This window comes from Asparagus officinalis, chromosome 6 (assembly GCF_001876935.1).
Source record: "Asparagus officinalis chromosome 6, Aspof.V1, whole genome shotgun sequence".
Classification (NCBI taxonomy): domain Eukaryota; kingdom Viridiplantae; phylum Streptophyta; class Magnoliopsida; order Asparagales; family Asparagaceae; genus Asparagus; species Asparagus officinalis.
In genome coordinates, this window is record NC_033799.1 from 24,173,471 (window position 1) to 24,190,832 (window position 17,362).

The 17,362-nt window shown below is 40.3% G+C and overlaps 2 protein-coding genes across 2 annotated transcripts; both read left to right on the forward strand.

Moving 5' to 3' along the window:
- Window positions 12,130-13,561, forward strand: LOC109845922. The gene is made up of 2 exons (XM_020415160.1): window positions 12,130-12,344; window positions 12,651-13,561. The coding sequence occupies exons 1-2, from the start codon at window positions 12,130-12,132 to the stop codon at window positions 13,390-13,392; spliced, it is 957 nt and encodes a 318-aa protein (XP_020270749.1). The 3' UTR covers window positions 13,393-13,561.
- Window positions 15,431-16,867, forward strand: LOC109845923. The gene is made up of 4 exons (XM_020415161.1): window positions 15,431-16,026; window positions 16,104-16,191; window positions 16,265-16,342; window positions 16,793-16,867. The coding sequence occupies exons 1-4, from the start codon at window positions 15,431-15,433 to the stop codon at window positions 16,865-16,867; spliced, it is 837 nt and encodes a 278-aa protein (XP_020270750.1).

Here is a 17,362-nt window from a genome sequence, read left to right on the forward strand (position 1 = left end):
GAGTGCCATGTCTGGTATTCTTAATGATAGCCCGATCATCCAACTAAGTACAATGTTAGACCCAGTTTTACAAAGGAAGCTAGGGGTGGATGATTATATAACGGGAAGTTCCCGGAAGAATGTTACATGTAATATTCTTAGGGATAACCCGGTCATTACAAACAAAGTTATAAACACTAAACTCCCACTGTTAAAGTCTTGACATAGTACTCGGAATTTTAGTCTCCTGATCATTGACAATTGTCAAACCCCTTCGTGTTAAGTATTTCTCACTTAACACTAATGACTCTTTTTGAGTGATTTGTACGAATCAACACTCTCATTGTAATTTGTACTCCCACTCTCACAGTTTATTTGGTCAAACCTTCCTATAGTTAGGACCACAACCAAAGTCAAAATCTCCTCTCAATTTCTTCCATGAACGAGAGGTCCACTTTCAAATCGAATGATCAAACATTCCTACAGTTAGGGTCACCTCAAACTTCTGCTTGGTTAAATCTTCCTACAGTTAAGGCCAAAACCACAATTTACTCTCGATAAATGAGAAATTTACCTTTAGCTCGGTAATCAAAACTTCTGACAGTTAGGATTATCCGAATCTTTTCGATTCTCGGAGTGGAGATCCCACTCTTACTTTCACTTTTCAGATTCTTGAGGTGGAGATCCCACTTCGAGTCTCCTTTGCAACTGGAGATAGAATATAAAATTCTTCCTCTTCGGTTTTGGGAGATAGAATATAAAATTCTTCCTCTCCTATTTTGGGTTCGTCTTTGATAGAATATAAAATTCTTCCTCTCCTATTTTGGGTTCGTCTTTGCCCCAAGAGAAGACACCACCTTTTTAACTCCCAAAATCCATGCTTCACACGCGCGGGGAATTTTATCCCGAATCCTAAGAAGGGATAAGTCAACGCCTAACACGTGTTATTGGTTTAGTCTTTCACCGATTGAAGAAGACACCAGAATCCAAGTCTGGGAAAGTTTATCCCGAAGCCTAAGTAGGGATAAGTCAGCGTCTAACACGCATTGCCGGTTAGTCTTTGACCATAAAAAGAACGAAAGCCTACATAGTCAACATTGTGGCAGGTGGTTATTCATAACGCCAAAATCCATGCCTCACACGCGTGGGGAATTTTATCCCAAATCCTAAGAAGGGATAAGTCAATGCCTAACACGCGTTGCCGGTTTAGTCTTTCACCAATTGAAGAAGACACCAGAATCCAAGTCTGGGGAAGTTTATCCCAAAGCCTAAGTAGGGATAAGTCAACGCCTAACATGTGTTGCCGGTTAGTCTTTGACCGTAAAAAGGATGAAAGCCCACATAGTCGACATTGTGGCAGGTGGTTATTCATAATGCCAAAATCCATGCCTCACACGCGTGGAGAATTTTATCTCGAATCCTAAGAAGGGATAAGTCAACGCCTAACACGCGTTGCCGGTTTAGTCTTTCACCGATTGAAGAAGATACCAGAATCCAAGTCTGGGGAAGTTTATCCCGAAGCCTAAGTAGGGATAAGTTAGCGTCTAACATGCGTTGTCGGTTAGTGTTTGACCGTAAAAAGGATAAAAGCCCACATAGTCAATATTGTGGCAGATGGTTATTCATAACGCCAAAATCCATGCCTCACATGTGTGGGGAATTTTATCCCGAATCCTAAGAAGGGATAAGTCAACGCCTAACACGCATTGCCGGTTTAGTCTTTCACCCATTGAAGAAGACATCAGAATCCAAGTCTGGGGAAGTGTATCCCGAAGACTAAGTAGGGATAAGTCAGCGCCTAACACACGTTGTCGGTTAGTCTTTGACTGTAAAAAGGATAAAAGCCCACATAGTCGACATTGTGGCAGGTGGTTATTCATTACACTAAAATCCATGTCTCACACGTGTGGGGAATTTTATCCCGAATCCTAAGTAGGGATAAGTCAGCGCCTAACACGCGTTACCGGTTTAGTCTTTCACCGATTGAAAAGACACCAGAATCCAAGTCTGAGGACTTTTATCACGAAGGCTAAGTAGGGATAAGTCAACACCTAACACGCGTTGCCGGATAGTCTATTCCCGTAAGAAGGACGAAGTCTATGTATTCAATATCATAGCACTAAGTCTAAGAGAGTTAACTCTTTTAGCACAACGTTACATGCTGAACGGACTTAGACAATCTCCATGCTAGCCTGACTCAAACGATAGTCGGAAAGGCTCATCAAACCCGTTGATGGATGAGGCTTTGTCGAAAATCCTATATATATAAGAGTCATTGACGCACCAGCTTAACTAGTTGGTCTCGTGACTTGTGCATCCGACAACTTTAGGATAAGATCCATACCTACAGATGGAATAACTTTAATAGTTGGTCCTACAACCCGACGTTTGGAACCGCTACACTCCAACACAGGGTGATCCGAAACCCTAAGGTCAACGTCGGTCAATGCGTAACCCTAGGTCAATGCCTGTCAATGTGTATTCCTAGGTCAACGCTGGTCAATGTGTTACGATGAAAAGTCAACGCGGGGCAATCCGAAACCCTTAGGTCAACACCGGTCAACGCGTAACCCTAGGTCAATGCCAATCAACGCGTTGCGATGAAAAGTCAACGTCCTTCAATGCATAACCCCAAGTCAATATATACTGTGATGGAGAGGGTCAGTTCAAAGTCAACTCGACGATACGAGCCAAAATCAACTTACTAGTTTCGATTCGAGACTTCGACGATGGCCAGACGATAAACGCAGCGTCGGAACAACTTTCATTATTCATTAAGATATTGAATAGACTGAAAATCAAAGAAGTCAAGAGTCAAAGCTAACTACAGGTCCTTTTACACTGACTGAAGGTTGGACTTATCATATCCAAAGTATTTCAGGCTCATCTATAAAAGAAACAAGACTGAAACACTTTAGAGGGGGTATCTGTAGGCATCAAAAATTGCTTATAGGTCCCCACACGCGACTCGAGACAAAGAGAAAATGATGAACATTGCTATTTCAGTCATAGAAGCTCATGTGACGACGATAAACACACGAAGTGAGTCAACGGACCACACGAAGCAACGAAACTTTGAAATAATGGAAATACGAATTGATCGGGAGCCCCACGTCGCTTACGAAAGGCGAAGCACCTATCATATCCCATTTATTCCACATGTAATTCAATCATTGTAGCTTGTAGATCTCCTCTTTAGCTTTCCAACTCATCTTGAACCACATAATTCCGAGTTCGGACGATGAAGATACGTCGGAAACGGACAGAACGCGCGAATCGAAGTTCAGGCCAAAGTTGGCCAAGACACCAAATGGTGTCTCGGCCAAGACTTGGCCGAGACACCAAGAGGTGTCTCGGCCCAAGCTTGGCTGAGACACCCACGGGTGTCTGCAGACCCGAAAAAACTAAATTTTGGCAGTTTAAAACTGTTTTTCGATTGTTAACCAACTGGATTTGTTTCAACTGATAGAATATCATCCAAGAACGTGGTTAAGTGGTTATAACTAAAGATAAGAATGAATCGATCATTCTTATCCGAACACAGGGCTTCTAAAGCATATAAATACAGTCCCAGGGCCTTCATTTATCCAGATCTAGAATTCTCGAGCGTCGGCGAAGCCCTGCTGAATTGAGGACTGAAGGAGCACGAATTTTAGAGAGGAGGAGGAGACTTCAGTGAATTCTTTGGTATAAATAAGGAGAGTTCGATAGATCTGCAGTCCCGTTCTTTTCCTTGAGATCGCCCTGTTGCGGTGATCTCGAGAAGAGTGGTTATCTCGCTGTTACTGAGATAATTGCTTTGGTTTCTTGATTCCTTCATGAATCAACAAAGCTCCGGATCTGATCTGATTGTTTGGTGGTCCACGAATATCAACGTTCCTGTCACAGGCTAAGATCTCACGCAAGCAGCGGGCGATAAGCACCCGTTGTGCTGTTTGACGAGAGTTGTACATTTCTTGTTTTCATTGTGTAAGGGTCTTATAAAAAGACTATCCTTTTTTTGTTGTCATTGTAATGACTGAAGTTGTAATGACTACATCAATGAAGACATCAACTTTCTCCCCAAACACGCGTGACTATAGTAACCCGTCTGGTAGCAGTGCCCCGCAGCCCGAAGTGGAGCCGAACCTACTTCTGGCGATGATTCATGGGTTGGTTACTAATCAACAGCACCTGGCTGGGCAGCTTTAGCGGGAGCCTCAACACCAGCCTTCCCCTCGTCTAGAGTCTAGCGTTAGGGAGTTTCGGTATATGCAGCCCCCTTCTTTCTATGGTGCTGAAGGACCTCTAGCAGCAGCGGAGTTCTTGAAGGTCATTGAGACTATTCTCACGGTGACCCGTATTACCCCTGCTAAATGGGTAGATCTTATAGATATCCAGCTCACCGATACCGCTCGGATGTGGTGGGCAGCTGAGAAGACCCATCTAAAGAGGCCAATCTTGTGGGAGACGTTCACAGAGCACTTCAATAGGAAGTATTTTCCTCGGTCAGCTCGGGATGAACTCTTGTGTAGGTTTGTTGAGCTCAAGCAAGGAGGCCAATCAGTTGATGAGTATGAGGCCGAGTTCTCTTCCCTAATTCGATATGGTCCCCATCTGGTTAGAGACCCTACTATTAGGAGGCATCAGTTTTAGAAGGGTCTGGATAAGTATATCAGGTATGCTCTGGCTAGTAGAGCACTTGCGACGCATGATGTAGTATTGGATGCAGCATGTGAGATTGAGAGTGTGCAGAAGGAACCTGAAGACCTACATGTGATTCAGAGGAGGGCACTAGTAGTTCCAGCTAGAACTGTCAAGCGTCCTTCTCCGAGGTAGCAACAACAGGCCCCGTAGAGGCAGTAACATTCTCAGCGTCAGCCATTCGCTCAAAGTCACCCCTATCAGCGTCCTGGAGTGTAGTCTCAGAGCCAGTCTTTGGTGCAGTGTTCATATTGTAGCTACCTTGGGCATACCCAGAAGAAGGGCCCCAGGCGTCTTCGTCTGTACTACAACTGTGGGTCCCCGGAGCATGTCAACCGGGACTGTCCGCAATGGCAGCAGGCCAGCTTGCCCCCACCTCCAGTTCAAATAGCTCTTCTAGCTCCACCTCGATCACCCTCAGCAGCTCCAGTTCAACACGGACCCTACCCTCGAGTAGGCCCTCTTCCCCCACAGAGATAATTTTATCAGGAAGCACAAAGGCAGCAACCACCTCGTCAGAAGTTTATAATGTCAGCTGTGGAAGCTGAGGTGAACAACCAAGTTATCACCGGTAAGAACATGTCATTCTTAGTTTTATTTGCATATGAACTTCCTTATTTCGCATTGCCTTATGATATTATGATAGGATTTGTTATGCGTACAAGTTTAGATGTATTTCCTCCTCCTGTAATAGGCAAGGTTCTTGTTTCTTCCATTTTTGCTTTAACACTCTTTGACTCTAGGGCTTCCCATTGTTTATTTCATTGTCGATTTGCGAGTACCCACTCTTGTTCCATATCTCTGTCCTTGGGTTTAATTCCGAGGGCGAAATTTGTTTTAAGGGGGGTAGGATATAATGAGCGTAATATTTGATACTAGTTAAAATAATTTTTTTGTATTTTTAAATATTTAATTATTATTTTTAGAAGAGTATTTGTATTTCTCGGCCTTCTAGAATTTTCTATGATTTAAAAGTCCAAATTTTATATTTATTTAAATAATTTTAATATTTATAAATTTATTTTGTGTGGTAAAAATCTCTAGAATTAATTTGTTGTATTATCGGTACTATTACGTATTATTTTAAATAATATATTTTATTATTAATATTATTACGTATTATTTCATATAATACATGGTATTATTAATTACGTATTTTTTGTATAATTTATTGTATTATTTCTACTATTACATATTATCTGTCGTATTAGTATAACTAGTATTTTGTATCAATTATTGTATTAGCACAACATGTACGTTTTTATTTGTATATAATTATCCCATAATTATTTGATTTTAAATATAAGTAATTATATTTTTATTATTAGTTATTCTCGTTTAATTATACAATATGTGTATATTTCGACTATTTTGTATCAATTATTGTATTAGCACAACATGTACGTTTTTATTTGTAGATAATTATTCTGTAATTAGTTTAATTTGTAAGTACATATAATTATTTATTTTAATTATTTTCGATTAAATACCTAACCCTAACCCTAATATATATAATTATATATATATATATATAATATATATATATATTATATTATATATATATATATTATATATATATATATATATTATATATATATATTATATATATATATATATATATTATATTATATATTATATATTTATATCTCTTCCTCTCTCTCTGTATTCACTTCCGCTGCCACCCCCTTCCTTCTCTCCTCTCTTCTCTTTCACCTCGTGCTCCTCCTTAGCCACCGTCGGCCTCCCCCTCCATCTCGTCGTGCCCCCTCGTCGCCCTTAGCCACTAGGCCGCGTCCCTCCCCTTGGCCCGCTCCCGCCCTGGCGTCTGAACCCGACCAAGCACCCATCTCCTCCTCCGCCCTGAGATCAAAGCCAAAACCCACGGCCGCCCTGTACCACCCACGCCAGATCTACTTCCTCCGACCACCCGCAAGCTCTCCGTCCGCTTTTGCCGTGCCCGCCTACTCCGACGCCGACACCGACGTTCCGACGAACTCAGTCTCCGTCCCAGCTCTCCATCCCATAAGCTCGCCCCCCTGAGCTCAGACCCCGAGCTCTGCCAAGCCGCCCTCAAACAACTTTAGACTCGCGGCTCCCCTTTCACCTTCACCCGAGCTCGCACGCTCCCCTCCGCGAACAGACAACCCCCGCTGGCCCAAACTCCAGCAGTTACCCTCTCTGAGAACTCCTCCAACCGTCATGATGTTGCCCCTTCGTCGTCGCTGGCGACCCCTCCCGCTGACAGCAACCCCATAGCCACGCCAAGATTCCCGTCGCCGATGTCGTCGTCTCCTTCCTCCTGAAGCACATAGCTGACGCCACGCTCCACCATGTTGGATCCAACCCTTACTGCTCTTCAGACTCGCGAACACGCTCGTCGACATTGATTCATTCGATGTACCCGAGGCAAGATCTTGCCTCTCCTTTTATCGTTTCCATGTTTATATATGATATGTGTAGATTAGTTTTATTATAATTAATTGCGTGGGTTGTTTGGTGAATAATATTGATTTAAATCATAGTTGTGTGATAAATAGTATGTTCGGAATAATGATAATAAAGTGAAAGAATTTATGTTGATAACGAAATCATTTTAGAAAATTTATAATATTTAAAAAGAATTTATTTTGAGAAAAAGAATTATTTTAGATTAATAATGAGAAATAATTTTAAAAGAATTTATTTTTTTGAGAATAATAATTGATGAGAAATAATTTTAAAGAAATTATTTTGGAAAAAGAATATTTATTTTTTAAAATTAATTATGATAATATAACTGATAGTCGTAGAGCGTGACATGTTATGTGCAAAACGACATCGATTTTTAGTTTTCTTTTACCGCATTATTATGTTAGAGATTAATCACGAATAACTTGCATGAGAATTTTGGACACCCTAGTAGTGAGATATTAACGAGATTTGTTATGTGTGTTTTTATGCTATTGTAGACACTGTTCATGTATCCCGTATTTATTCGTAGTTATTATTCATGTCTTACTAACTTTGTTTTAATATATTCTACATGCCATGATGATGTTGTATAGGAATAGTTTTATTATTATGTTCTTGTTGTGATTGAAAACCCTTAGTAGTTCATGACTTAGTGGCCTCGTGCATCATGAACAGACCTAGTGACATGTGTGGGTGTGTTGACTAAATTTAGGTGGTGAACCAGAGATAGTGTGGGTCATGTTTGACTTAGAAAAGCGAGATGGGTTGGGATGGGGAAGTTCTTGTTTATGTGATCGGATAAGACTGTTGATGTATCTTCCAGGCTCGCACCAGTGAGTTTGTGTAGCACTGGGATTGGTTTGTTGGGATGGTCTTTAATCTGCACACCTTCCTTCATGCGAAGGGTGAGGAAGCGTTGCTTCAAATAGAGCTTGATCGTTACAGATTTCGTCATGTACAATCTCTCCAACTTGAGCCACAAGCCGGCGATAATAACTTCATTGGCAACCTCCTGCGACCTCATCGGCCAAACAGAGTTGTATGGCATTCATTTCCAACTCTTCTTTCTCATCATCGGGAATAGGTTCCGGCAACTTATCCTTTTCGAACAATACTTTAAACAGATTTTGTTGTACTCGGAGAGCCCTCATTTTTACTCTCCACAAACTGAAGCTGTTTCTCCCATCGAATTTCTCTACTTTGTATTTTGCAGAAGACATCTTGAAGCCCATTAGAATAGTAAATGTAATTGTGAACAGTAACCGTACTTATGAATAATAACCATACTTATGAATAGTACTGTACTCGTGAATAGTACGTTTAGTGCCATTGAAGAGTAAATGCTAATCTAACTTATTTCTGATGTGAATGATCCACTTTTAGTGAAAGCCACAGAGCATACGATAAACAGATACACGCACTCTAAGCAAGACTCTAATACCAGTTTATTGCACCGGGGGGCTTTCCAGATAAAATAAATATCTATACAAGAGTGAAAAATAACAACAGTAAATTTATAAACACAGTGAAGTTAAATAGAACAGTACACAAAGATTTAACGTGGTTCGGTCAGTATGACCTACGTCCACGGGCGAGAACAACAGAAAACTTCACTAATCACAAAAGAGAAGATTACAAAGAAAGATCACTCTAGTGTCTAACCAAACTCACACGAAGAAGAGAACACTCAAAGAAAACTCTCCTTTTCTTTTTCTCTTTATTTCTCTCTTTCTTTTTCTCTGTTCTAGATCTCTGTTAGATACTCTAACCCTTCACCACTCTCCTCTATTTATAGTCTTCAAAAGAGTTGGTGGAATAGTGTTTTAGGTTAATGGAACAGTGTTTTGGGTTGGTATAACAGTAATGTTTGGTGGGTCTTGAATTCAAAGTCAAATAACGATTAGGCCTTGACGATTTAATGCTTCTTGTATAGGTAAATCTCATGACAAGCTCTCCATGAAAATATTTTGATTTTATTTGGAAGCTTTAAACTCCACGCAAATTTTGCAAATTTCGACTCCTGCGATGAGTCATCACTTGATTGTCCCTTATCATTGTTATCTCTTCCTCCAATGCCTCTACACATTATCAAATTATATGCTGGCCTCACTGAAAAAAGCCCTTTCGACGTATAACACCATATTAACTCATCATCATTGCTTGCCGATCCTACAAGGATGCACTTGATTTTTTTAGCCTCATGACTGTAGCTGAGATGTTCAAAGTATTCACTGGTGTTTGTATCTTGAAAGACCATGGAATAGGCACCCAACGATCATTCCAAATGCTAACATTATTACCATTCCAAATCCTCCACCTAGTCCTTGCTATAAATATGCTCCTCCAGGTGAATGAGGGACGGGAACACAATCGCCTGTTGAAAACATTGCCGATCAGGAGAATACTTAGAACTCGAAACTTTGAACAGTAAAAACTCGTGTAATAGCTAATCTCATACTTGTTTTGCCAACAAAGCCAAATTGAAAGCTTTTAAATCACAAAAACCCAGCCCTCCTCCATCTTTCCTTGTGCATAGATACTTAATTCACCTTGTCTTTTTCTCCATCTTCACCCCATCAGAAGCTCACTAATCATACTCTCGAGTGCTTAACAGATGTAATCAGGCAGTCGGAAGAAACTCACTGTGTATGTGGGTATTGCTTGGTGAACTTCCTCGATGAGTACTTCCTTTCCGCTTTTGATTGCAACTGCCAGTCCAACCATGAATTTGTACCACACATGCCAACTACTGAGGGTAAACCAAATATTTTGCATGTTTTTCAACTCTCTCGACCGCCAATAGCTTTGTGCACTATGTTCTCATCTCCTTCGAAGTGTTTTGGCTATACACTGCTGCAGATTTTTGCAAGTTAATTACCTGAGCTGATAATTTCTCATATTTATCCATAGTTTCCCTGATCACCTCGCATTCACTAGTTGTAGCTTTAAAAAGTTAATAAGCTATCATCTGGAAAAAAAGGGGTGGGAAATAGATGGACAACCATGACCCATAGAAGCTCCATGTAACCTCTCTCCTCCCTCTGCATCTCCAAGCAAAGCTGTTAGATCCTCGGCACACAGCAATAATAAGTACGGGGATAAAGGGTCTCCTTGACGAATTCCATGCTCAGGATCAAATTGGGTCGTAGTCATTCCATCCCATTTCTTAATAAGTACGGGGATAAAGGGTCTCCTTGACGAATTCCATGCAGTGGAAACACAGGTCATGATCAATTATATCCAACACCCTGCAAAATCCATTCGCTTCGTTATACCTTGTAGATAGCTCCACTCCACTCGATCGTATGCCTGCTCATGTTTAGCTTAAGCGTGGCCGTCCCGTCGAAGCATTTGTATTGCACTTTAGGTACTGGTTTAATTAGCTCAAATGTGATCAAGACATTATCAGTTATTATTAGTCTACTGGGTACGAACGCACTTTGGATGGTTGAAATTGCCTTGGGAAGAATCCGCGTATGATGGTTAGCTAGAAGTTTTGAGCATAATTTGTTGCGCGTCTTTGCGGAAGCGTGCTCACATACCAAATGAGTTCGTGAGGCACGAGAGAAGAGAAATAAACCTAACACGGTCACAATCCAAACAAATGTGACAAGCCAATCATAAACATAGATATTTACGTGGTTCGGCAATTTGCCTATGTTCACGGGAGCGGCACAAATAATTTCTTATTCAATCGTAAGAAATTACAAACTTTCAAGAAGAAGATCTCAAACTTGGGATCTCTCAAAACAACAGCAAGTGATTTTTAATCTAAAAATCACTGCTCAATTTCTCCTCAAAGCTCTCTCTCTTAATTGCTCAACTCCTCTCTTTAGTTTCCCAAATCTTCTCTTTTTAATTCCTCAGAACGGGACAAATGGGAGCTCAAATCGTAGAAGGAAAGAGGGACCACTGCAAGAGATTTCGATCTGCTTCGTTCAAGCTCGCTCGTGAATAGGGTTTCCTTATAAATAGGGCGATTTCAGGCGAGCTCCTGCTCCAGCTAGCGTCCACCACGACAAGCGAGCACTTCGTCTCTCTCCCACACAACTGGCTTCGACCATGACTCATCTTTAGGCGAGCTCCTCCTCCAGACCCGCAGGCGAGCCTCCTCGCCCTCGCCTCCAATCGCTCACGTGCAGGCAAGCTTCCTCGCCTGTCCACCCTCGCCTGTTTAAGCCCTCGTCTTCAGGCGAGATCCACGCTCTCCTTCAGGCGAGCTCTCGATCTACATGTGTGTTTTCTTTATAATTTAATAAAAATCACTTTGCATAAACTAATTGGCCGAAATTAGTTACTTGGTCTGGATTTTTGCACTTGGGAATAAGTGAAATGTAAGTAAAATTTTCATTCTCTTAAAAAGTAAAATTCATTTTCTTATTAAACTTGCATTCATTCTAGCCACAACCACACTCGTAACATCACGACCAACTTTATACCAATATTTTTGAAAAAAATATGCCTTTAAAGGATGCATCTCCTTTAGAGTAGAAATCATTTCGTTCTCCAAGCAAATCATCGTTCATCTCTCCCGCCACTCTTTCATCTACAACATCGATCAAGGACATGATTCATGTCTTCTATTGAGGGCTTCTTGATAGAGATAATCAAAAATTATGACAGAGCAATCCTCTTTGAGAAATAGTATATATTTATATACCCCTCACATGCATCGTATTTCCAATTAACTCTCAAGTCTTCATATTGGGAAAAATGTGTCCAGGCCCCAAAAGTGGGAACTTCGTGTGACTAGCCCCCCTGTACTTTGCCCAATGTGGAATAGCCCCAAATACGCATAGTATTTGCGACGAGGCCCCGAATTGACTTTTTTTCAGAAAAATCCAGAGGAAGTTACGATCTTGCCCTCTGATGGGACTGAGCTGGGTTAATGTGCCCCTCACCTTTACAGTACTCTCCCTCTCTTTCTCTCTCTTCCACCTAGCACCGCCATCAAAAACTCTTCATCTTCCTAATTTCTGTACGGATTTCAACGTTTCTAGGGATTTCGCCGGAAAAATGTCGTCTACGGAAGAATCCAGTAACGACTACGAGGTCGGGCACCGAGCCGAGTTGGAAGGAAAAGGCGCTTCATCTGCGGGTGGCAGCACGGAGGAAGCTACGGAAGCTACGAAAACCCTAATCGAAATGCAAAAGGAGGCATTACAATGGCGAGACCAGAAAAGGAGGACGACAATGGCTGGTCGTACCAACGAACCCCCCTCAAAAAAACAGTAAGTGTTATGTTATACTGCGAACAGACAATGCAGATTAACCCAATATTGTTAGTTCTAGGCTTATGTTATACTGCGAAGAGACAATGCAGATTAACCCAATATTGTTAGTTCTAGGCTTTGTCCAATGTTAGTTCTAAATTTATACCAACGTTAGATCTAGTTTAAGTCCAATGTTAGTTCTAATATGAGTCCAATGTTAGTTCTATAATATTACGTGTTAGCTCTATTTTGTTCCCGTTAGTGCTAGGTCTAATATTGTTTCATATGTCTTATTGAACGTACAAATTCGAAAATTTTTTGCAGGAAAAAAATTGCTCTAACAGGCTCAGCAGAAACACTAAGGTTAACGGCCAATATCGGGGCTTATTGGGCATTTATGAAGCGCCTTGCCCCGAAGATCCGTCAGTGGCATAGGGATGCATACTGCGGTTCTATATTTCAGCACTACATTTTGTTTGGGGCTCCTGCGGCTGATCGGCCCACCCTTGAGCTGCTGCTGAGCTTTTTCGATAGAGATAATAACACCTTTTGTATACCTGATTCAAAAAGTGGGGGTATGAAAAATGTTAGTTTTGATTTGCAATGGGTCCACAACCATACTTATTTCCCAATTTATGGGGAGGACATAAGGAACAATAGGGACTCAAGAAGCAGAATATGGCTGGGATACTTCGCTAAGCTTTTCATTTCTGAAGAGGGTAAGAAGTTAAAAAAATCAGAAACCAGCCAACGTAAACATCTTGAAGGGCTACTTGAACGGCTTGTTGAATCTACCAAAAAGCGGGATATCGAGGATTTTGCTCTGCTACAAATTTTGTACCAATGCTCTATGATATGGAGTCCCATAGCAGGGGAAGGTATCCCTAGACCCTTACTCAGGTACCTGGATAGCATTCAGAGGGTCAATTCTGTTGCATGGGCCCCGTTCTTTTATAATGAAATTATCAGGGGCATTGGAGTTGCTTTGGAGGGAAAGAAGAAGCAAAAGGTCGCATATGTCCCAGGTTACATGACACTATTGTGTGTAAGTTCCATATTTTACTGATCTTGTTTCATTCTAATTCGTACCTATGCATTGTTAGTTCTAACTTATTCTATGTTAGTTCTATTCTGTAGCGTGTTAGTTCTAATCTGCACAGTGTTAGTTCCGTTCTGTAGAGTGTTAGTTCTAATCTGCAGATTAGAACTCACACGCTACAGACAGATTAGAACTAACACGCTGCAGAATAGAACTAACACTCTACAGAATAGAACTAACACTGTGTTAGTTCTATTCTGTAGAGTGTTAGTTCTAATCTGCACAGTGTTAGTTCTATTCTGTAGAGTGTTAGTTCTATTTTGCACAGTGTTAGTTCTATTCTGCAGCGTGTTAGTTCTAATCTGTCTGTAGCGTGTGAGTTCTAATCTGCAGATTAGAACTAACACTCTACAGAACGGAACTAACACTGTGCAGAGAATAGAACTAACACTACAGAATAGAACTAACACAGTGTTAGTTCTATTCTGTAGTGTTAGTTCTATTCTGCACAGTGTTAGTTCTATTCTGTAGAGTGTTAGTTCTAATCTGCACAGTGTTAGTTCTATTCTGTAGAGTGTTAGTTCTAATCTGCACAGTGTTAGTTCTATTCTGTAGAGCGTTAGTTCTAATCTGCACAGTGTTAGTTCTATTCTGTAGAGTGTTAGTTCTATCTGCACCCATTTAAGTTCTATCATAGGTCATGTTAGTTCTATCATAATTCATGTCGTACCACGTACTAATTTACACCATGTTAGTTCTAGATGCAGCCATATTTTATTCTCTTTGGTCTAGTCTAGTATTAAATGTTAATGGTAAATATATTATTTGGTACAGCTTTGGTACTACGAGATGACAGGCATAAAGAAATATGCCCTCTTAGACACCTCAAGACCTCCAATGACAAATTGGGCATCAGGGGAGGAGAGAATCGCATCTATGAGGATGCCAACAATTATTTCAAAGACTAAGTCAGCGTCAATAACATTTGTCCATAGGCCTATTGCGGAGGTCGCTTCTCCTGGTCATGTTCATCCACTTCCCGCTGAACAAAGGGATGAAGTTCTTCAGCAAAAGCGTCAGGCAAAGAGGAAGACTTTGCAGGAAGAAACTACTAAGAACTTCTCAATAGGTTACGTAAGTATCCTGTTATGTTAAGTCGTACTCATTTCACACTAACTGCAAAGAATATCCTAATTATGTTTAATCCTACTTAAAATTATAATCTTGTATCAATAACAGATCATGGCAAAGCATATTGACGTTGCTTTTGACGATGAAGAGGAGATCAATGTTCTTCCCATTGAGCAGCAACTCACATTTTGGAGAAATTCTGCTAAATTTCTCAAGCGACTTCTTGATGCTACAAAGCAGACCAAGAGCAAATATTGTAAAGAATTCATGATTGAGATCAACAGGCTTAACAGGATAATTGAAAAATGTGGAAGACATGATGAGGTTATAGACTCGGTGCTACTTAAGTCAAATATCAAACAGAAAATTACAAATGAAATTAGGAAGAAGCGATGGGGAGCTCAAGAGGAACAAAAGTCCAAAACAAACAGTGTATATAAGGAAGAGCCCACCAGTCAAGAACATGTACATAAGATTGTTGAAGAGGATGTAAAGCATCAAACAGAAAATTACAAATGAAATTAGGAAGAAGCGATGGGGAGCTCAAGAGGAACAAAAGTCCAAAACAAACAGTGTATATAAGGAAGAGCCCACCAGTCAAGAACATGTACATAAGATTGTTGAAGAGGATGTAAAGCATCCTGCTGACGATGAGGCAATAGAAGAGGAGCCAGTTACTTCTCCAGGGGAGGGGGTATATAGTAAGGTTGACCAGACTGTAGATACTAAGGTTGATGATAGTGTAAATAAGGAAGAGGAGCATATGCAACATATTGTAGATATGGAAGAGGAGCATATGGAACATATTGTAGATATGGAAGAGGAGCATATGGTAGATAAGGAAGAGGAGCATATGGAAGATATTGTAGATAATGAAGAGGAGCGTATGGTAGATAAGGAAGAGGAGCATATGGTAGATAAGGAAGAGGAGCATATGGAAAATGAAAATTTTATTGTAGATAACAAAGGTTTTGATGAGGATACTGTTGATGGTGTAGATAAGGAGGAAGATATTGTAGATAAAGGCAAGGAGAATGTAGATAAGTTGGAAGCACAGGAGGAAGAGGATCTTGTGAATATTAAACATGATGTGGACAAACTTGTTTCAGTTCTAACGAGCAATGTGGAAGTAAAGCGTAGACCAAAGGCAAAAAGGGTAAGCAGGAGATCTAAATGGAAGAGGACACCATATACTGAAGGCAAAAGAAAGAAAAAGGAAAAAATTAGTATAGATATACTTGAAAGTCCTGAACCAAAAGTAAAACTAGCTGAAAAAGTTACTCATTTTTACCCCGGTATTCAAATCCCCACTTTTGATGCGTTGAGTTTCAAGCCAATGACAGATGAAGAGGAAGCTCTATTGGGAGAGCTGAATAATGAGCTTCCAGACCCTACATTGTTTAACTTACGCATAATAGATAGCACAGGTGCTTTTGTACATAATTTAAAGATACCATCTCCCGTAGCAGAAAGACTCGACAAAGCTGAAATTGATAGCCTAACCAAATTTTGTTCTCAGAAGATTCACAAGTAAGTTTCAGTTGACTATTTATATGCTAATTCTCCACATATTAGTTCTAATTCATGTTAGTTCTAATTTATACCAGGAGATATAATGTTATAGTAACAACCAACAGCACTATTAACAGGGAAGAGTTGTTATATGTGCTTCGTGGTGGCCGCCTTGACGACAAGGTTAACATATACTTCCTTAATAATTCAAATTATATTGTTTAAATTGAATTTTAATGTTTCATAACAATTACAGGTGGAAGAAGCAGTTTTGGACACGATTAGCCAGGAGGCATACGGCAAAGGATATGGAGTGGTATCGGTGTTCTTTCTTGTAAGAACATGCTATTCCTAATTTCACCACGTTAGTTTTGATTGAAATTCATGTTAGATCTTGTGTAATCCATGCTAGTTATACCATGAGTCACGTTAGTTCTAGTTAGCATCAAATTAGACCTACCATAAGTCATGTTAGTTCCGTTCTTTAGAGTGTTAGTTCTATTCTGTAGAGTGTTAGTTCTAATCTGCACAGTGTTAGTTCTATTCTGTAGAGTGTTAGTTCTGTTCTGCACAGTGTTAGTTCTAATCTGCACAGTGTTAGTTCTAGTCTGTACAGTGTTAGTTCTATTCTGTAGAACGTTAGTTCTATTCTGTAGCGTGTTAGTTCTATTCTGCACAGTGTTAGTTCTATTCTGTAGCGTGTTAGTTCTAATTAATACGGTGTTAGTTAGCCTTCGCAGCTCATGTTTGTTTTAATTTCAACTCAAACATGATGTGTTTGCAGCACTCACTCTATGGCTTGGAGGTGAACAATTACGAGCATTATCTGAACTTCAGAACAATTACGAGCTTTATCTGAACTTCATTGACAAATATACCGCATACCGCATAGAGCATCTCTTGATCCCTTTGGTCAGGGACGACCATTGGCATCTTGTAGAAGTTGACCTTAAAGATAAAGTCGTCAAGCATTACAGCTCCGCTGGGCACGAAGCTTGGATGGAGCCTGTTAATAAAATCATAAAATTCTTTGATGCCCATCATGCTGATTTTATTGAAGACAATGTGCGCCAAATATTTAGATATCAAGCCATCAAATGCGAGCAACAAAGAGGACGGTTAGTTCCGATGTCTATATTGTTCAAATTTGTGTTATAGTATTCGAACGGACCGAAAATGTCTAATGAACTCACTCTATGTTGCAGCTTTGACTGTGGTGTGTTCGTCTACCTCTTTGTAAAATCCATAATTGAAGGACGATCAACATTGCTGGTTAATCCTCCGAACGATATCCCTGAAACTATGCAAGCAAGACTTGCCGCACAATTATTACTGGCTGGTTTTGAACAAAGAC

Coding starts and splice junctions, on each gene's coding strand:
- LOC109845922 (XM_020415160.1), top strand. CDS start 12,130: ATGTCGTCTACGGAAGAATCCAGTAACGACTACGAGGTCGGGCACCGA. Junction 12,345..12,650: donor GAACCCCCCTCAAAAAAACA/GTAAGTGTTATG, acceptor AATTTTTTGCAG/GAAAAAAATTGCTCTAACAG.
- LOC109845923 (XM_020415161.1), top strand. CDS start 15,431: ATGGAAAATGAAAATTTTATTGTAGATAACAAAGGTTTTGATGAGGAT. Junction 16,027..16,103: donor TGTTCTCAGAAGATTCACAA/GTAAGTTTCAGT, acceptor AATTTATACCAG/GAGATATAATGTTATAGTAA. Junction 16,343..16,792: donor TGGTATCGGTGTTCTTTCTT/GTAAGAACATGC, acceptor ATGTGTTTGCAG/CACTCACTCTATGGCTTGGA.